Genomic DNA, 21,630 nt, shown 5'->3' with positions numbered 1-21,630 from the left:
TTCAAAAATTCTTAAAGGTTGCCTGTGGCAGATAGCACAATTCTAGTTCACGAGCTTGTCTACTCGAAGAGGCGGACATTACTTGCACAAGAAATTGAAATGCATAATTGACCAATTAACAAAAATTCACTAATTAAGTTTTTAACTAATTACCTGATGGCCCATATTGCAATTTACAAATTGTAGCCGTGAAGTTCGCAAGGCGGATCCACTTGGAATGAATTCTCGGGATGACATCAGTTTCGAGATATTAATTCCTGAACTTTGCAGAGAAATGCATTGGCGTTCCAGTTAGTTTCTTAACACAACGTCGCTTTATGCATTGAAGCACAAAATTAACTGGAACGCCAATGCATATCTCCGAATAGCTCGGGATTTAATATCTCGAAACTGGTGTCCTCCTGAGAAAAACAATACACAGCCTCTCGCAGCCTGGTATTCCCATTTCCAGCCTCTACTGGTATATGCGAACAACACTGTGATTTACGGTTTTACTGGCTACTTTAAAGTCTGCTCGGATATTTAGCGTTTTCCGAGATCCCATGGTCCGTAAATTTTTTTGACAGATAGTATAGAAAATAATGTCAATATGGACGGACCGGGTCAGCAGAAAAAATAAGCTTAATTCACTGCTCCCGTGTAGATTCCCTAATAAAGTTAAGACAACTTTTCCTTCATAGAAACGGAGAGAAGGGCTTGCTTGCTGCTTGATTAAAATTTCGAAGTTTCAGCTTGAATAGTTTTGTCCCTTCTTTGAGAATGCATGACGAAGTATAGCCATAAATTGCCAATTTGAAGTAATAATAACCCATGAACTAATTGTCAGAACACAGAACTTCTCATACATGGTAGTATTGTTATAGCCTAAAACATAACTTTAATTATGGTTCTGCATCGAAAATGAAAAAAGATACTCGTTTCTAAACACATCTACTGTATTGCTAACTTTATTCAGGCCTATATCAATTTCTAATCGCTTTACGCACAATACCTCTTTATAGAAATGTATGACATTTCATCTAAAGGGACAGCAAACTGCATTTTGTTATGTTGAACAGTTCTGCCGTAAACGCAGTACAACTGAGGCTATAGTACAGCAATAATTCCAATTTGTGCTCCTAATGTGTTGATTGCCATCTAGGAGGATATAAAAAAAACTGCGATCTTTTTATATCCTCCTAGATTTCCATCAGGCAACGCTTCCTGCTAGGCAATACTACTAGGTGTCATTTGTAAGAGCAGAAAGTAAGGTTTCTAATGCAATATAACTCAGACCTGCATAATGCGTGCCGAAAGCACAGTGCGTCTGCGAACATTGCCTAAAATGCGGAGTGCATTGCTGCCAGAGTGGGACTGCCACCTTAAACCTAGTGTCCACAAATTACGATATTTCAGCATGAAATTGTGAAAAGAAATCTCATCAAGCATGCCAATAAAATTTCATTTGTCAGTAGTACATCATTAGTATTCAAAATTTTAGTGAATGCAAAGCACACAATGTAACATAACTGTTCCCAGAAATGTCCAAGTTTATTCAAGCAAACCAAAGTTCCGCTCAAGCTGGAACCATGGTTAAAAACCTGTATTTATTAACTGAAAATTGTATGTACATGATTTTATTTAAAAAAAAAAACCCTACCATGCAAAGTCCTATTCTTGTGCAAGTACAGCAAGGCAGCATTTTTAGATAGCAATCATCTTGTGTCTTGACATCATGCAGATAAGCTTTCCTCTGGCTCAACTCTTGCAGCTAATCAACAAACAAAAGTGACTGAATCATTTCAGTGGTAGTTGCCAGGGAACAAGGGATATTACTCCTGAAAAGAAAAAAAAAGGGGGGGGGGGGGGGGGAAGAGATGACAAACTGAGGTCATTCAACTTGCTTTTAGTGGTGTTGATGGTGCAAGAAAGCCACAAGAACCTTAAACAATTTCAATGAATTTACAGAAAACAGTTCAATACCACAGCTTTACATAAGACACAAGCAATGAGTGCGAGTTCTCAACAAAACTATCTCTACACAAAAATATGCATAAGGAGTAGAACATACTTTTTAATGCAGACATGTGATGTCAAATTTCAAGACAAATCTACACACATCAAGATGTACCCCTAAATCTCATGTTCGTACTACTAATAGGTCAAGCACTTGTATGGTCAGATCAGGTGCCGTTTAGCATGGCAAGAGGCTACAGACACTGGCCAAGTGAAAATTTTCCTAACATTCTGGAGCCCACGCAAGTCTCATTTACAACGAACTGCACAGGGGTCTGTAATCAGCAAACTTTTTTTTTTTTTGTCATGAAACCCTACCATGCAACTTTGTGCAGCAGCACTGATAATTTAGCATGATGTATTCAATGTTTATTAGGCCTGAAAGGAAAGCCAAATGTGAGACACAAAAGAGCCTCATAAAATAAGGTAAGAGCATGAATTTTCACATTATGACTTAGCTGGGTTGTCGGCCATACTGCGGAAGAAAAGGATTCCAAGAATAATGGCACTGGCCCTTCTAGGGAACTAGGGACATTCCTGGGGCCTACAAGTGTACAAGACCAGTGGCCCCTTTTTTCTTACGCTCTTTTGTCTTTAACTTTCATCATGTGAATAAAAAGTTTTGTTAGTCTCGTTAATGCCTGGTCTCTCGGGCCCAGACACTCGTGGCCTGTCTCCTGCAGCCTACCTAGCATGTTATGACAGTGGCTAGTACTTCACAGCGCTGCATACGTGCAATCACACTAATATCTCTTACAATGTTCAAAAGACACCACAGAAAGTTACCGAGACATACTTTCATGGCATATACCATAAAAAAGAACATGAAAAATTATACAGAGCTATACCCTTTTGATTCGAAGATGGATGTCAAAACCACTTGACCAAGAAAACATGTGAAGAGATGCATTTTCATGACTGTATGACTTGTGTAGCTTCCACAGCAGTGCATATTAACTAAGAAATGGAGTATAGTATCTGGTCGCCTGCTGCACCACATATTCTTGTATAATTTTTGCATCTTTTTTTCCGGTCTTCCTTCACTGAAACTTGCGATGCCAACTTACTGCTGTGTGCTGCTATGCAAGCAGTGTGTCTACAGAGACAGCTCCTGTCATAAGGTACACTGCTCAGCGATTTAAATGCAGTACTAGGAACCAGTGGCGCACCGACCGAGGGAGTTTCGGGGGTTGTAACCCCCCCCCCCCCCCATGAGGCCGACTTAACCCCCCCCCCTTTTGTTTAACCCCTTTTCTTTCCTTGCACATTTGAGTACTGCAACTAAGATGTAAGACGCGCAATCGTCTGCACACTCGCAAAAGGCGGATTTTTTGACAATTTCCCGTGAAGAAATCGAAATTAGCGCTGTTTAGATGGTACTGGCAAACTGTCAACCCGGCAGAGATCCTGGGTGCGCTACTGCTAGGAACGCATGGCTGCCGGCGCTTTATGCGCAACCGATGTGCGCTGGGGACACCGAGCTGATGCATTGTGGTATACAATCAAGGCGAGAGTGACTCATTGCAACTGCATTTGGCCCCCCCAGTGATCACCCAGTATGGACCGGCGGCACAACAAGGCGCTGACCACCATGCCATCAGATTATTGCATTTGAGTCGCTGAGCACTATACATAAAAGTGTGCAACATTCAATATGGCATTCAATGCACCAACTTCACCCGTGAACTAGGCAGCTATGTAACAGTGCCAAACCGTTCGCTTGTATTTCACACTAATTGTAACCGTTAAGTGCAACAGCTTTGATTCACCAGGCACTGAGTATATCTGCAGGAATGTGCACAGATCACGCATGGTAGTTACACATTTTGTGCACTCGTGAGCTACAGTACCATCATACTAACGAACTGTGTGACTCGCCTAAGGCTGTGTAGGGACAGCACGTTTCTTGAGTCAAGGATGAGACGCCAGGCAAATGTACGCATAGGGCTGTTCACATTATACAAGAAGTCCATAGGCATCAGGTACAGAAGCAGAGGAAACTTTGCTCACTAGTAAAGCCAGCACAACAATTAAACTTTCAACCTCTTAACTGACTAGTAAAGCCAACACAACAATTAAACTTTCAACCTCTTAACTGCACAAGCTGTGCTGTAAAGACTGAGCCCACCAATACCAGTCCACCCTTGGAAGAGCTGCTGCAGCTGGCAGAGTATGTGGTGCAATTGAGGAGAACAAAGCCTATCCAGACAACAAGTATGCAAAGTGTGAATAAAAAGTTATTCAATTAGTTCAATAACTGAAAGAATTATGATGATGATAATGATGATAAAAAATAATAGTGTAGGCCTGCTGGACACAGAAATTGCAGGCCATGACCAGTAGCAGTGAATACTATTTCAGAGACAAAGAAAATACTAACGTCGGGTGACATATAAAAACAGAAGCCCAATATCATGCACATTTTGCATCAAACAACAGAATTAAAGTGGACACAGCTGAAAGCAGCAGAGAAGTAGTTGCACTGCAGCTCAAGGCATCTGCCGAAGTTGCTGGTTAACCCCTTGGGGGACCTTGACGACCTCAGCTCAACATAATAATCGTCACTTTTTGGCTTATAAAGAGCTCACCTCGTCATGGGTGTTTCACCACTTTTTCAATGGCTTTTGACAAACAGGTTGTCAATGGGTGTTTTTCCATTTACAACATTGATGGCAGTTTTGTTTTCTGCACCTTTATTGAATACGATTTTTCGCACTATATGGCAGCAGGCATTCCTTGAGTGCAGAGTTACTGTAGCGATATACAGTAACTCTACGTGTGTGCTGAAATAACCCTGTTTGCATAAAATTTTCTCGTGCATTCATACAAACATGGCATTATCCATGCAGCATTTTAGTACGGTAGATTGCTATCTGTCGGCTGACATATGAGCGAAAGTGATGAGGATGTCAATTTTTGTCTTTCATTTTTTAAGTGAGGATCAGTGACGCCCCTCTAGACGACAGAGAGTCCAAAGACAAAGAAAGTATGGATGAGACTTTCGTCAGGTCCCATGAATGGTGTAGTATAGACCTCAACAAATGTTGTAGTGAGACATCCATGGTTTGAATTCAAGGGTTCATCGGGACTGACCTTCACTGTAAGCTTTCCACCACAGCCGCTAGAGCTCTTTGAGGCATACTTTGATATCTCCTTGACGTTATTGTAGCTGATCCAAATCGGTATGCACCTCAGTTTTTTTAAGTCAACGAAGCTGGGCAAGCATTCGCACTTCCGGAAATGGTTTCCTGCTACGTGTGAAGAATTCCACATCTGTTTTGGTCTTGATACTTCAGGGCATTGTAGGGAAGCCAAACGAAAGGCTGTACTGGTTGGAAAACCACCCGATTGAAACTGCTTGCATTAAATGTTTCCAGAGTTATTTTTGTGCTTTAAGCATGTTATTGAAGCATTTCACGTCATTAAATAAAATGGGGCATTTTGGTACCATTACTTTTTTTTAATGAGCCCTTAAGGGGCTAAAAATCAGTGAGAGCCAGTGGAACATGCAATGTATAACTGCACCGTCGCTTGTTTCCTTAAAAACCCAAATGCTCCTCTGACCATTTTCCCCGTAATAGTGGGCATGGTGTAGAAGCATATTAAGATAAGGCACTTAAACTGCTGACAGTACAATAAAAAACCATTTCATGCATATACCTATTTCTAGATATGGAACAAAAAGCCACTTTTCACAAATCTAAGCAGTTCATAAAACCGCTAATAAATTACTTCTCCTTTCCAGCTTAAAGGGGCCCCGAACCACTTTTTATCAAAGTGGAGAAAGACATTTGAAGTGAAAATAGGCTATTTCAGAAACACTTTGCCGCAAAAAGTACTTAAATGTGTTAAGCAGAAGTGGAGTTATTGGCAATCAAACACGGTATCCGCTGAGCTCCTGTTCCTTCTTCAATGCCTTGCACTGCAAAGGCTACAACGAGGTGGGGCGTGGCCACAATGCTCCGCCTTCGAAATGTCACCGTGGCACGCAGTTCAAATTTAATTTTGGATGCTAGCGTAGATGCCATGACGTCAGATTTTGGTGCCTACGACGCGCTAAATGTAAGCCAAATGTTGTTGTCCTCAGCGAGCTGCAGTGCGCTTAGCCAGTGGACTCGTGGCGGCACCCCGCAGTGGCCATGGTGGCCATGGTGTAGCCGACCGCAGCGACCAATAACAACCTCGTATTGGAATGTGCTTATTATGAAATAAAGCACACAGAAAAGAGTGAGGATCATGGCTTCTGTTGAAAGAAGAGTGTTTGAGAGAAAGGTGACTCCGCGTTCCACTTGCAAGCTCCACGCACCGCGTACGACAGTAAAACTTGGCCGAGATGTTCACAGCAGCGCATGCTAACCGCGGACTATGTTATTTCACCAAGCCAGAGGGGTGGTTCGGGGCCCCTTCAAGTGGCATTGTGCAAGCCCTGCCCTATCAATGCATCGTAACACATGTACGCTACAGCACGATGATAACTCTGGAAAGCCTGCAGAAACTGCAGTTACACATTTATTGTAATCTGTGATGGAGAAGAACAGCATCGTGCAAAAATACAAAAATAGATAACTGTTCAAAAATGTATCAATCTGTTTCATATTTGATAGAGCTGGGCTTTCATTGTGTGTTTCCACTATCAAGTGCCACAGAAAACTGTTATGAATTCTGGAACTTTAGAAAGGTATCTTTCTTCCAAAACTGTAACCTACTTGCAAATTTTGCACAGATGTACAAAAATATAGCTTTTCTTGCAATGTTAAGTGCCATAACCTCTCGGCTCTTGCGAGTGGCAATTCTGAATGCCATCCCTCCACGCTGCGTCTATAGGCAATTTAGTTAATTTTAGTTTCCTTTGCCACAGGAAACAGAAAGGAGGCATTCTACTTCTTATTTGTATTGCCAGATAGAGTAGTATTCCTCATCATAGCTCATCTCCTTGAGGACACTATATTCACTCACACTGCCACACTCCACATGCTAGAGGATCTTCCTTAGAGAGTGCCTACCGGAAAGTAAGAAAAGTACACTCAGAAACTAATATGAGTGAAAATAATACTGCAAGAAAAGCACAAGCGCTTACATTACAGGAGCTAAAGAGAAGCACACAATATCAAATTTGATAGGCAATAAATGAGATGTCATCAAATAGATGAGTTGAGCGATATTTAAGAAAAAATGGTGCCTCGTGATAAAAAAAAAACACTTAGAAAACAACAAGCACAAAATCATTATTAAAGGAGATTGTTAGATTGCATTTACTTGATTGGGATGCCAGCAGCGGTATGCAATTGCACATGCTACTTGAATATGCCTTGTTTCAAAAAGCATCTTGTCCATACCATGTGGCACATCGAAACTATCGAGATGGGAAAATTCTTATGAAAGTGCAAGACATAATAAAGCTATTTTTATGCATTCAGCTCGGCTTACAACAAAAATTGCTTTCAAATTCAACCTATGAAATATCATACATGAAATAAATACATAACTGGTAGTTCAGAAGCAAAGCTTTAGGCACTTGCTAAACTGTTCATCAAGCAATCAGCAGCGAAAATCCCCTGCTACAAAAGTGTAGCAACCAGGCTATTCAATTCTAATTGCTGTAAAAAAAAAACATCCTTATGACTGTACTTAGTCACAATGAATTAGAAAACAAGGGGCTCGGACTCCACAATCCTGTTAGCAAGTTTTAGAGATAATTTCAAGAAGGCACTCTAGCCACATTATGCTCTCATAACTTCAGTCAATTACTGTCCAACCTCATTAATACGTAGTCAGCCGGGAACAACATTTAGGTATGCTCTAAACGATGTACGAATTAACCGCCAAGGCCTGTTTAGCGGCTACTTAACAGCCGGAAGAGAACTAGGTCATGGTGCTCTCAAACACACGCACTCAGACAGGCTTTATTTGCCGGTAGGCAGCAAAAAATCGGCAATTTTCACTTGCCACAATAACGGCATCTTTGAACTCGATAAGGCCACGACGAGCCAGTTTGTCCACGAGGCCCCGGTTACTAACTAAATTAACAAGCGCGGTGTAACGCGCGCAAAAGGAAACACGAACCCGTTTCGCTCGATGACCGCAGAAATTCACTCTCAAAACGCTGGAGTGAGGAGGTACGGCAGCAGCACCGAGCGTGCCGTCTCTGGCTTCAACGCGAACTAGACGTCGAAAGCACAGCGCATACGAAGCTATCGGCCACTAGCTGCATATTGTCTGCAGATTTGAAGATAAACCCGCGTGGGCGCGCAGATCGCTCTCAAGATACGGCGGGATGGTGGTCACCACCAAAGTAAGTTCCTCCTTTTCTCGCCTCCTCCCGCCGTGCCTCGCGCAGAAGTGCTTCTCCCTCGCACGCGAGATTGAGTCGGCTGACCCTCGCAAGCTTTCACTCGCACACGCAGCGTACAGCACTTATCGACGATGTTGCCCTCTTTGCCAACGTATTGCCGTGTTTGGACTTTATACGGAACCTCAAATTGACGTCCACAGTGAGGGCAGAAATGCGCTTTGCAATAAAATGTGCTTCTGCGCAGTTACTACAGTCGAATCTCGATAATTCGAACTCGAAGGGGCCCGGAAATTTGTTCGAATTAAAAGTTCGAATTAAAGAAAGGATGTATTTTTGAAGTATTCGAGCACCATAGCACGATGCACGAACAGTGCGAGTCGTGAAATATCGCGGCGCGCAACCGCCCAAGCCGGCCAATGCTCGGTTCCCGATAACGGCAGCAAACGAAGCTTCAGGGAGCGGACGGCGCCGGGCGAGCGCACGCGGAGACCGCTGAAGGTGAGGGAGGAGGGCGGCAGGGAAGCGGATTTGTCCTCGGCAACTCCGCCGCTTCGGTGGCAGTGGCTTCGGTTGCTACCCTTCGCCCTTTCTCTCAGCTCCCTCCCCGTCTCCGTGCGCGCCCGCCGCCAGTACAGCCGGCCGGCGCAGATTAGCCCGCTCCCTGAAGTTTGTTTTCTGCCATTATGGGGAAGCGAGCATTTGCCGGCATGGGTGCCGGCGCTGCTGGTCCAGCCGGCCCGGTGCCAGCTTAACCCGCTCCCTGAAGTTTCGTTGTTTGTCGTTATTGGGAAGCGAGCGTTGGCTGGCGTGGGCAGTTTCGTTGGCCGGACTGGGCCTCCGCCGCTGCATTAAGGGGTCTCTTCTAAGCTTTTGCTCTATGGCGGTGTCGGAGCAATGCCGGTCGGAGGCGCCGCCTCGTTATTTGGCGTGCTGCTGAGAGCATTGTCGGTCCGCGGTATGCTCAAATTAATCGTCGCAAATGCTTTTGCATTCGAATTACCGAGCGTTTTCACTTATTGAAATACACATAACTTTGACGGGACCACAGCGTCAGTTCGAATAAACTGGCAGTTCGAATTAAGCATGTTCGAATTGACGAGATTCGACTGTACTTGAACTGGATCCGACGGCGACAGCGAATTCACCCCCCCTACCGGCAGCTAATCTCGAAGCATTCGGCAAGAGCTGTATGAGCGGGAAATACGTCATGATGGCCATGTTTTATGTTCACTATCGCTGGTGACTGTCGTCCGGGTGTCGCAACTGAAGAATCGAACGTCTGCGCACATGAGATTTTGCACATTTTGTGCCTGTGCATGTAGAACAAGAAAGAAAAATAGTACGCACTAACCGTTTGGTGGGCAATGAGCGACTACAGCTTAAGCGGTCAACCAATACATGGGGTTCAATGGGGGCTGGGTGGGGGGAATCTTCGCGACTACGTTTAAACCGCAATTACACATTAAGCGGGTACGTATTAACGAGGTTTGACTATATTCTGTTAAAAACAGACTGCAGCTAAACATTAACTTATCTACGAAATAATTCTTATATAAGTGTTCAAGCCCCAATTTGAATATGCCAACATACCACCAGTAAACTGCATTTATGGAACAAAGCCTGCTAAGCCAAATCTCAACTCAGATACACATACTGACTCATTAGTATGGGATCCCAAGACATATATACGAAAATCAAAGGATGTCATGCTTTTTCTGTATGAAACTGCACCATTCCAATGTGGAAGTATATATAAATTAGAACTGGCAGACAAATGCATGTGCAGCAGAGTGCAGCAAGACCAGGTAAAATGTCCCCTCCTCTTATCTCATCACACTTGCGCTGTAACGTGTTAGCACAATGCCCTATTTTAGCTCAAACACAAGCCACCATTGTAACAGCTTCCTTGCAGACCACTTGCACAGTGCAACAAACCCACTCCCATGGTTTGTTCCCACTAAAGTGTATCGCCAATGTCAACAAAACATGTTCTTAAATGTCATACCACCGGCACACAAGTCATTTGGGCATGTTGACAGGGGACTGGTTTCCCAACTGTCATTATGGTGTGTCACAGCCACTGATGACATCTCTGTGGACAATATTAGCCATCTGCTCAATCTCTCTAGCCCTGAAGCTACCACAACAAATTCATAGCATACACCATCCTCTGTATTTCTAGTGAATTACCAGTGCATTACAGAAAAACCATGTGCCTCTTGCAATTTTCTCTTGCATGGGCCACAATGCTTTCCATCACACTTCATTCAGCTTGTGGACAGGCTTCTCACACATTCTTATAATGACAATGCCTCGTGTGTTAGCGTGCACAGGGTAATCTCATAAATTTGAACTCCAAGGGCATTGAAATTTGGTTCAAAAAAAGAAAAGTTCTAAATTAATGAGAGGCCCTTCAATACAAAGCTATGAGGCAGTACTCAAGTTACCGCATGATAAATGCATTAAATTCACTTGAATGCAGGCCAGTAGAAGTCCTGCCACAAATTTCTTGTCTACACAATGGCTGCAACGTTTGCATGGTACAGTCGAACCCGACTATATCGAACCCGTTTACATCGACTTACCCTGTATATCGAACATTTTTGAACACCATAATGTTACAATGAGAATATATAGCAAAAATTACGATTACATCGAACAAAAATAGCAGCCGCTATCGATATATCGAACTTCAAGCAGCGCAAAACTACCCCAGAAGTTGGCATTCCCGCGCGGCGAGCGCCGTATACGATACCGCGACCGGGCGAGCCGCCATTACCCCTTCCCACCCCCCCCCCACCCCCCAGACAAAGTGGTTTAGCCCAACTGCGCACATGCGTTGCTGCTTTCGCTCCCTCGGACAGCCACCCCCTAGAAAAAGTGGTTCGACTACTCTCTCACTCACGGCCACGTGCGCCTGCATACGATCGGCTCGACTGCTTCAGTGTTTTGTTGTTTGTGAAAGTGCAAGATCGTGTGCGTAGTAGCATCCTCGGAATGCAGCGCTCGTCCGCTCCGTAAGAGATGGCTGCCGTGAAATGGCAGAACCTGCCAATATCCGCAAAGCTGGAAATCATCAGAAGAATTGAACGCAGATAAAAGAAGTCGCATGTCGCTCTGTGCATCATTGTAAGGTAAGCGTCAGCAATATCGAGCTTCGTTTCCTGCTGCCGAACACAACCTCAGCGCTGCAGCCCTTAGACCAAGGCGTCATTCGTGCACTGAAGGTAGGCTATAGAAAACGCCTTGTGCAACGGCTTTTGCTAAACCTTCGCACTGGCCGGGAGTTGAAAATTGACCTCCTGGGCGCAATAATGATGCTGAATGCATCATGGAATGACATAAAAAAAGAAACACTTCAGAATTGCTTCCGTCATTGTGGACTCAGTGTTTCCGGCGAGGCTGGTGCAAGCTCATCTGAAAAGTGCAATGAACCAATTGAGGAACTTGATGATTTGTTTAGCCAGCTGTCCCGAGTTCCCGGGTGCCGTTTGTGATGGGACTGCAGCGACAGACTTCGTCACCGTCGACGACCATGTTGCGACCACCGGAGAGCTCGCTGACGAAGACATCGTTGCCGATCTGGCCAGGGATCTTGCCGGCGACAGTAACTGCGAGGACCCATCCAGTTCCGACCCGCCCACATGTTCCGATGCACTTCATGCACTGAGCGTTGTTCGCCACTACTGAGCGTCCATAGAAGGCCGTGGGCTCGGCTTTTCCAAGTCACTCGACAATGTTGAAAAGTGTATGCTCAACAATGCTTTAAAAATGAAAAAGCAGAAGATCAGCGACTATTTCTCGCGCTAATATGCCCGTCGCACATGTATTTACGAAATAAAGAACACTTTTTTAATGAGGTGCGTTTTGTACATTGTCAAATTCTTTAAATGTTCTATATCGAATTACTCAATATATCTAACTAATTCCAGTTTTTTTTTTGTGAGTTCAATATATGCGGGTTTGACTGTATACACCTTTGAAGAACTGTTTAGCTTGGGAATGAAAACCGGAAGCAGCAAGGTGCATAGGCATACAGACCAGTTTACGAGAATTTAGGGCCACCCACAAGAAGACTAATTGTGTTATATTACCACAAGCAGGGCAGTACACTGTCAATGTAAACATGCAAGCATGTTGCTCATGTGCGCCATTTGTGAGCCTTGAGCACCACTGAGGGTGGGTTCAGTGGACTGCACAAGAGCAAGGAGCAGAACAGGTGCTACTTGCACCATGTTGTCTGCTTACGGAGTATGTGCTTTGAGAATTGCTTAAAACGTGAATTTGCTCATTCACAGCAGTGGTAGCTCTACATGTTCACTCCTGAAAAATAATGAGCTTGCCATGACACAAAAATGAGTAAGCAATGCAGGTCCGCTGCATGCCTTGAAACACGTGGCTCTATAGCAGCAACCAATGATAACTTTGGCCTGCATTCACATGAATCCAGCTGCTTAGAGAGAATTCACAAACTGAAATGTGCAGCAAAAAATGCAAATGCAATGTATGCAGGACGATCAATGAAACTTTAGCAATGAAATGATATCACACTACACATCAGGCAGCATAACTCAAGCAGGCTCCAGATTGCAGAAGTGCAGAAGTGCTAAATGAATTTTTGTTGTTTAACTTTCTGAGACAGTGGTCATTATCGTTTTTTACAGAGCAAATAAGTATGAAGAATGACAGCACTGCTTAACATTTTCTTGCTTTTGTTCCACGTAATGATTTTTAACACGAAAGTGTTTTATGCCGGGGTCCACCAAGACTTCACTGACGTATTTCCGTCACGGAAATACGTCAGCTTACAATGTACACGAACATAATACAAAGAAAGAAACCAGAAGAAAAAGTTCCACAAACATGCAAAATTTGGAAATCGAACCCACGACCTCTCGGTCCGCGACGATAGATCGCCGAGCGTTTAACCCATTGCGCCACAAACGCATTTGCAGAGAGCTACACAGACGCGCCTTATATATCTAACACTCCTCCGTGTACGCGCGCTCTTGCTCGGGGCGGTGCCGCCGCCTACGAGCAGAAAAGAGAAGTACTGCATTATGACACTAACGCGACACCGACAGTGAACGCTTCGGTGGTCTCAGCACTACGACGCCTCGATGCCAGCATTCGAAGGGACGCTGGCATCAAGAAGCACTACCAACCACCTAGGTGGCGTTCACCGTACTCAGCAGAGCGGAGCGTGGCCTCCGCAATTAGCTCTGAAAATGTTTCTGAAGTTGATCGCGGAGGCTGCAATTACGACGCGCTGTACGCGCTGATTTGACTCGGTGACGATTCAGTTACGTGCTTTGTCTTGCGCGTGTATTAGTGTGTCAGTTACGTGCTTCGTCTTTCGCGTTGTGCTAGCGTGTGCAGCGTAGTGCAGCTTCCATATGCACGACGGTTGCTCATGGTCATCGACGTTGGTAGTCGTGATGGAGGAGACGTGCCACCAGGCGTCAGCGTGGGTGCATCAACGCCTAAGGGCGCTTTAGCCACAAAACACCAATAGACATTATATATCAATGTGCAATAAACATTACACTACTTCTGTGAAGACACGTTTCACTTTCGTGTTCTATACCGATTCCTATATAAGAGGGATCAACCACATTTTTTTGTGACAATCCGCAATCTGCCAATAGTGACCATATGTGCACTGAAGGATGGCAGAGATAGAAAGTCGCAAGAACGCACGAGTAAACTTTAGAGCTGCACATTTCCTGCTGCGCAAAAGTTGCCTTTATATGGTGCAGCTGTTCATGACACCATTGTCTTGCAACTAATAGGGTTTATTTATCACCCCAAAGTGTTGCAGGGCACCTTTAAAGATGGCAAGATTATTCAGAACCTCTTGCTTAGATTACAATGAACATAAATCATGACAAATTCAACGAACTCATTTCTACTTACTGAAAGTGCTGACTGCAGGCATCAAGAAACAGGCAATGTGACAAGCAGTCATTTGTTCAAGAAGCCCACTTAGCAAGTTCCATCATGTCGGGGTCTTCTTCATGCACTTTTGCTGCCTTGGATGGGGCTGCAGCTGTAGAGAAAAAAGAAATTGTGTCATAAAACACTACACTGGCCACAAATTAGCACAATTAGCCGGAAACGGAGGGCGCGAGGTGGGCGAACACGTTATCACACCCCTTCCCTCCTCGGGAGGGAGGGGACATCTTCGAGACATCTTCGTTTGCTGAGTGTGCACTGAAGTAGACGCGCCTTACGCTGCGTCTACTTCTTCAAGCCCTCTTTAAAGGGCGCGTATGATGAACCGACATTGGCTGAATCTGTTAGCGTGGTGTTCTCGCAACCTGGAGGTCGGTGATTCAAATCCGCAGCCCGACGAGCAATTTTTATTTTCGCACGGCTTGGGTTTTTTCGTATGCCAACACCAACACCGACGCCGACATGAGTGAGGCAATACAAGCTTCGCTTGAAAATTTCAAGAGAGCACTTTCAATGTAAGTCACACAAGCAGGTCTCCATGACCAAAAATCAATTGCACTATCTGCAGAAGGCAACCAAATACTCTTGCTTATGCTCAAAAAACAACTTAAACACAATCACAAGCCTGCCATTCATTATATGTTTGTAGCTATGAAGAACCTTTGAGCAACCGTATTGACAAAGGAAGCTAATGCCAAAGAAAGCTTCAGCACAGCAGAAGCAAGACCTCAACAAGAGAGGTGCTTTGGTTTCCTATGTCAATCATGCAGCACCTCAACAAAGCTTTTAGTCAAAGCAACTCAATTTGACAGCTACACGAAGTAAGGATAGTAGTTCTATCGGCCATATAAACTTGTAAACAAAGGCATACCAACTAATTTGTAAACCTGTAAAAAAAAAAAATGCAGTTTCGCCCGAAAGGTGAAGCATCAATTGTGATAGCAAACTAGTGGACAGCTATACGAAGCAATGATAGTAGTTTTTTTGGCCGTATAAACTTGTAAACATAGGCATACTAACTAAATTAACAATGCTGTCACACACACACAAGCAAACATGAACGCATCTCACTCGATGACCGCAGAAACTCGCTGTCAAAACGCTGCAGTGAGTAAGCGCAGCAGCAGCGAGTGAATTGACCTTCGTCACGCCGCTCTCATCAACGCAAACTAAGCCGCAAAAACACAAAGCAGCGAGGAAGGACTCTGCCTTCGCCGCAGATGGCTTTCATGATACAGTCGCCCGCCCCGCACGGCTAAGTACACGGCCTCCCCCCCCCTCCCTACCCTCCCCCCGGGGCCTTGCAGCCCGGTGGGCCCACTAGTGCGGTGCGAATAACTCCCCCCTCCTTCCCTATCCTCCCTCCGGAGCGCTTCCCACGACTGGAAGATGGCACGCTTCCTTCCCGCTTCGCTCTCTTGCATGCGCGAGATAGCGCAGCAATCGCCAGCTCACCCTTGCACGCTTTCTCTCACACACACAGAATACGGCGCACAGCGACATTTTATCGCCCGTGGACTTTATACGGAACCTCACGGCGACGGCAGAAATACGCTTAGAGTGCACATATAATTGCTATCGCAATAAAATTGTAACTGTAATTGTAAATGTAACTAATTTGTAAACTTGTAAACACAGGCATAACTCAATTTGACAGCTATCCGAAATAAGGATAGTAGTTTTATCGGCCGTATAAGCTTGTAAACATAGGCATACTAACAAAATTAACAAGCATAGTGTCATGCGCACAAGAAACATCAACACATCTCACTGGATGACCGCGGAAACTTGCTCTCAAACCGCTGGAGTGAAGAAGCGTGGCAGCAGCAGCAAGCGAATTGACCTTCGTCCTGCGTCTCACATCACCACGAACTAAGCGGCAAAAACACAGTGCACGGTGGACTGTGCCCCACCGCTGATGGCTTTCACGATACGGCGGCCCGGAGTAGAACCCCCCCCCCCCCCCCTGAGCCCCCCCCCCTTTCCGGAGTAATGCGCCCTTCCTTCCCGCTTTCCTCTTTTGTGTGCACGAGATTGAGTCGCAATCACCACCTCATGCTTCCACGGTTTCACTCGCACATACAGCATACTGCGCGCGGCGACGATTTTATCGCCCTTGGACTTTATACAGAACTTCACGGTGACAACGACGGCAGAAATGTGCCTGAAGTGTCCATATACTTGATATCGCAATAAACGAAAAAATAGTAAGGAGGGCAGTCAATTTACCTCACACATTTATATAATTTCTTTATACACTTTCAAAAAAGAATCCATGGTGCCACAGGCAACCGCCGAAGCAGGCAGTATGTGCCATTCCCTAATGCTTCGAAGAAAATATGAATTTCTAAACGGTTCAGTTTTGCAATGGTTCTTAGCACTGCTGGACAGTGAGGTGCCATCAACCTGTAGCAACCCAAAACCGAAACTAAAGTCCCCTGTATGCTGTGAAGATAGCACCATTTTTTCATCATGCAACACTCTTCATCTCAACACTACTTCTTTCATAAGCCAGCTAGAGGCTCTGAAGCGGAATATATAATAACCAGTGATAGTGGCAGCAGGTGGCCAGGGTGCTGGAGAAGTAAACAAGCAGGAAAAGAGGATTATAGCACTAACCTGAAGTATACTTATTTGAACGTACCTTACAAGGCCCGATGGGGCATTGAGTAGTGGCTTAATAGAAGTTATATAAACAATAGGTGGGAAAATTCCATAAAAACAGACACAAAAAATGGTAAATAAACAAAGCATGCTATGATAAGTTTCTTTACTAAAACTAGGTATAGCAGGTTTACCAAAACCTACAGCATGAAGAAAAACCACTCTTCTCCACATTACAAAGCAAACATCTATCCAAGCAAACTATGTGCCATGGCCATAAAAACTTAATTTGTGAGTAAAGAAGCTGTGGCTAGTTCTATCATGTATATCACAGTTGACTAATTACTCATCAGAGGAGACAGACTGTACATAGAAAGCCAAGTATACCTCTGAAACAAGTCTCATGCAACTAATAGATCAAATATCGAGAAATTAAAAGAGACCGTAAAGGCTCAGGGCAGCACCAACATGACAGAAGTGCTAACAGAAGGCTCACAATCTAGAAAATGGCACTTCATGCAGTCCAATCTGTCGCATCTGCCCTGTAGTTAGAATTCGAAAGCCACCATGCTCCCAACTTCTACATGGCATTTTCAAGAGAACATTTCTGCTGTTCAATGCAGGTAGTATCGCGATTCAATATAAACAGGCGCAGTTAATTCTAACTTCTAATTGAAGTCCAGACATGAATCAAACAAAATACACTACTTACTAATCCATGTCCAAATCCTTTGAACTCACATAGCCCCCCACATTTGACTCAAAACTCAATGACAATTCAAGGATTTCAAGGATGTCAAAGGTAAAAAGTCAAGGAGGGAAAAACAAACCTTATTCGTACACATACATTGGAAAATAGTGAAATATCCTTCTTAGCTGCAATTTCTTGCAGCGAAGCACTTCTGAGTTGGACACACGATTCAAGCACTTCAAGTCGCTTTTTCAAGTTGACTTTTCCATTGTAATGATGCCAATTGTCTTCTGGCATGATGGTTAGTTAAGTGTTCGACTTACGCCAAGGATACTCGTGCTAAATCTAAATGGCTGAAATTTACTTTCTGCCAGGCCTTTCTGGAGCCTAGAGGTCGAAAATGGAGTCATGATGGCTGTAGTGTGAACTAGCAAAACAAAAGGCACGGCCTAGTCGCTTGATCTGGCCTGTGTCTACCTCCACAATGGCAGCAGTGACCTAATTAAGCATGTCGTTGGTGGATGTTAACAAGCCACATTGTAATTGTTTAGTAACACCCTCCAAAAGAAAATCCCTAGGATTTCTTCTCCATAGATAGTGTCCATGGTATAGCCCCTATGCAGACTTTCTTTGAGTGCTCAAAAGTTGCCCCCAACCCCAGTTTTTAAGAAATTCAAAGAGCACATTTATTTTCAAGGAGTTTTAAGGGCCCTTGAATTTTTCCAAATTCAAGGGTTTTCAAGGAGGTGGACAAATCCTGGTGAAAGTATTCCATCACAAAACACATGCGCACTCATTGGTAGAGCAGGCAAAAGCCTTTTTGAAGTACTTCATGTTGTAAGCAAGATATTTTTGTAGTGGTGCCTTGAGCGTTTTGAGCAGGCAATATTACACTTGTGTTAAATCTTACACTAAACATCCATAAGTATTTTGACATTTGAATAGAACAGTCAAATAAACTTCTAAATTCTACTTTTCTGGCAGCTTGAAAGGTAAATCTTTCCAAACAACCTATAAAGCAATGCAGAACTGGTACATGCTGCAGTGGCATCACAATATGGTATCTGCTTCAGTCACACCTATCAGTGCACTGAGGTTCCCAGAGCCTAATCAAGTGATCGGTAATGGAATATTGCTAGTTGGATGTCTCCAGTCCTGACTACACTATGGCAGCAACCAGACCATAGCTGATTTATCTGTCCCAACGTGTTAAAGGGCGATTTTTCAAGGTCACCGGATCTGAATGTAATTTGCCGAGTGTGTTCTCCTGCACACTTCTGTCATATCTTGAAAACATCAGGCTTGAGAGTTGCGAAGATTTTTTACAAATGAATTTCGTTGATTCCCTCAAACCACCTGCCTTGCCTACTCCTCAGCTGCTAGCCACATTGCATTACAATGTAAAAGGTGACATAAGCAGAGCATGCTGGGAATGAATGGCAGACGACAGGGCCGAGGAGTGAGCTAGTAGTAGTGAGCTAGCGTTTGGATTGAGAATTGAGTTACTGTCGCGAAAAGTTACGTTCTGTGTGGACAGGCAAGAGATGGGTGCTGCATTGTTGACTGCGCAAGCTTCCGTCCTCGCTATTTTGAGCCAATGTCAACCGTGTTCAGCCAAGATTAGACCTACCACATTCGCTGAGTTCATGCATCTACAACCAGCAAACCTCGAGCAACTGACCTGAAGCTAACTAAGCCATTAGGATGAATAAAACTGCATTTATAGCTTAGTTTTGACCATACAGATTTGAAGTTCAACATTTTTCATTTTGTACAGTGCACACACAAAACGCTACAAGTGACGACACGGTGCACTATGAACATCGGTACATTGCCGTTCTCAAAGGCTGCCAGTAGCACTCGCCGGCACTTCCCTAAGTTAAATGTGACTACGTACATGGGTGTATATATTTATATATTGTTATGCTGACTCAACATTTAGCTTCCATGGTGCACTGTTTTTGACCTCATAACCCAAATGGGCCACAAGCGGATGCCCTTTCGATACAACAGCCCCTCATTCAACTACCTCATTGAGCTGCTAACGGTGTCAATACTGGCATCGGCATTTCCATGAGACAACTGTGCTGACCCATGTCTACTTTACAGAACACATTGTGTACATAAAGAGAGTAAGAAGAATGATGAGCATAACAACGCGCCCGTACTACAGTCTCCTGCTCACAGCCCGGGCTGTTTTCAAAGGTATGTGGTGAATCATATCAGCGTGACTCAAGTGATGCAATGGCGCTTACATGCACAAAATCTGCTTGTTTTGCTAAGTTCCGAGATTATTTATACTCACTGATGTGCGGCTATAGCATTATATTTTAAGCGAACGACAAGCGGTTGCAGTACAGCTGCCGATGTAAACAAATGTACCAGTCGGTGCTTTGAACTGTCAGTGGTGTTCTGGGATACAAATGCAGAAAGCAGTGCTCCACAACATATTATAGCGAGTATGTGAAGCACTTCCCTGAGAAGGGTAAAACACTTAAAAAGCAGCAGCACATATAAAATCAGTGGTTAGCGCTACCACTAGCCTTCATGTTGCAGCACGATATGTTGAGCATGGGTGCTGGCTCTTGTGGTGGCGGTCGAATGCAAACGGCGATTCGTGGCTATAGAATTCGTCGGAATTGTAGCTGTCACTGTTTGACAGATCCGAAGAGCTGCTGCAACTGAAATTGTCGCCCAAAGGTCCAGCGCGGTCACGAATCAGCTGAGCATCTGCTGCTCGCCGCTTTCGTCCTCCCCGCGGGTGAGACAGGCATGCCTGGCCCACCTTCTCCGCTGGTGTGCCGCTCATGACATCACACGACTGCTCGGTCCGGTTTCCATTTTGTGCTTTCTTGCTTATTTAAAATTATTTCAGAATTAGCGGAACAATTCTACTTTCAGACGCGTGACAGGGGGGGGGGGGGGTCTCGGGAACCTAAATATTTAATTACCTTGAGATGGTGAAAAAATCGTCGGAGTTGCCCTTTAAATCAAAATCAACACAAACTTCAGAAATATTTGGTACAACTAATTTTACCTTATCTAAAAATTTAACTTGAAACACTTTGTGAAAAAAGATTTTATGCTGTCAAAATGAAATTTGCTTCATAAACTACATGGCGACAAAAACTACCTTACATAATAATCAAGTGCCTCGAAAGTACCTCACTTTTTAGTCACAGAATGATGCAGTGAAATATTACTTCAGCAAACATCACTCAAGTGAACTTTTATTTCAACAATGCTCTGGAACACTTTATCAAAGCCTCATTATTGTCCATTGAAATAAATTTCATTTTAGGAAACTTCAGTCAGCACAACTTATCGTTGTACAAACATTTTCCACGACACTACCTCACATATTCCAGGTCATCATTGTAGTTTTTGTTCGCCAATATAATTTTTTTTAATGAACATACTACAGTCGAATCTTGTTAATTTGAACACGCTTAATTCGAACTGCCGGTTTATTCTAACTGACGCTGTGGTCCTGTCAAAGTTATATGTATTTCAATAAGTGAAAACGTTTGGTATCTCGAACGCAAAAGCATTTGCGACAGTTAATTCGAACATACCTCGGACCGACAATGCTCTCAGCAGCGCGCCAAATAACGCGCAACACCTCCAACCGGCATTGCTCCGACACCGCCAGAGCAAAAGCTTAGGAGAGAGCCCTTAATGCAGCGGCGGAGACCCAGTCCGGCCAACGAAACTGCCCACGCCGGCAAACGCTCGCTTCCCGATAACGGCAGAAAACGAAGCTTCAGGGAGCGAGCTAATCTATGCCAGCCGGCTGTACCGGCGGCGGGCGCGCATGGAGACAGTCGAAGGGGAAGGAGCTGCGAGGGAGCTGAGAGAGGGCGAGGGGAGCCACCGAAGCGGCGGAGTTGCCGAGGCCAAATCCGCTTCCCTGCAGCCCTCCTCCCTCACCTTCGATGGTCTCCGCGCGCGAGCGCCCGTTGCCATCCGGCACCGTCTGCTCCCTGAAGTTTCGTTTGCTGTCGTTATTGGGAACCGAGCGTTGGCCAGCGTGGGCAGTTGCGCGCCACGATATTTCACGACTCGCACCGTTCGTGCAATGTGCTCGAATACT

The 21,630-nt window shown here is 44.5% G+C and overlaps 1 protein-coding gene across 3 annotated transcripts in view; it reads right to left on the bottom strand.

The window, feature by feature from the left end:
• Nucleotides 1–1,509: 1,509 nt before the first annotated feature.
• Nucleotides 1,510–21,630, bottom strand: part of LOC119465111 (charged multivesicular body protein 4b) — a 30,454-nt gene continuing 10,333 nt past the window's right edge. The window contains exons 5-7 of one of the 3 annotated variants that reach the window (XM_049669164.1): nucleotides 14,204–14,336; nucleotides 7,252–7,348; nucleotides 1,510–1,817 (exon numbers count right to left, since the gene is read on the bottom strand). In XM_049669164.1, the coding sequence (XP_049525121.1) occupies nucleotides 14,260–14,336 (77 nt within the window). In that variant the 3' untranslated portion in view covers nucleotides 1,510–1,817; nucleotides 7,252–7,348; nucleotides 14,204–14,259. Of the gene's footprint in view, nucleotides 1,818–6,909; nucleotides 6,995–7,251; nucleotides 7,349–14,203; nucleotides 14,337–21,630 lie in introns of those variants that run through there. The other 2 variants (XM_037725914.2, XM_049669167.1) reach the window with 2 other exon arrangements.

The sequence above is a fragment of the Dermacentor silvarum genome, chromosome 1 (assembly GCF_013339745.2).
Source record: "Dermacentor silvarum isolate Dsil-2018 chromosome 1, BIME_Dsil_1.4, whole genome shotgun sequence".
NCBI classification, from domain to species: Eukaryota; Metazoa; Arthropoda; class Arachnida; order Ixodida; family Ixodidae; genus Dermacentor; species Dermacentor silvarum.
This window is presented reverse-complemented; position numbering and strand designations above follow the sequence as displayed.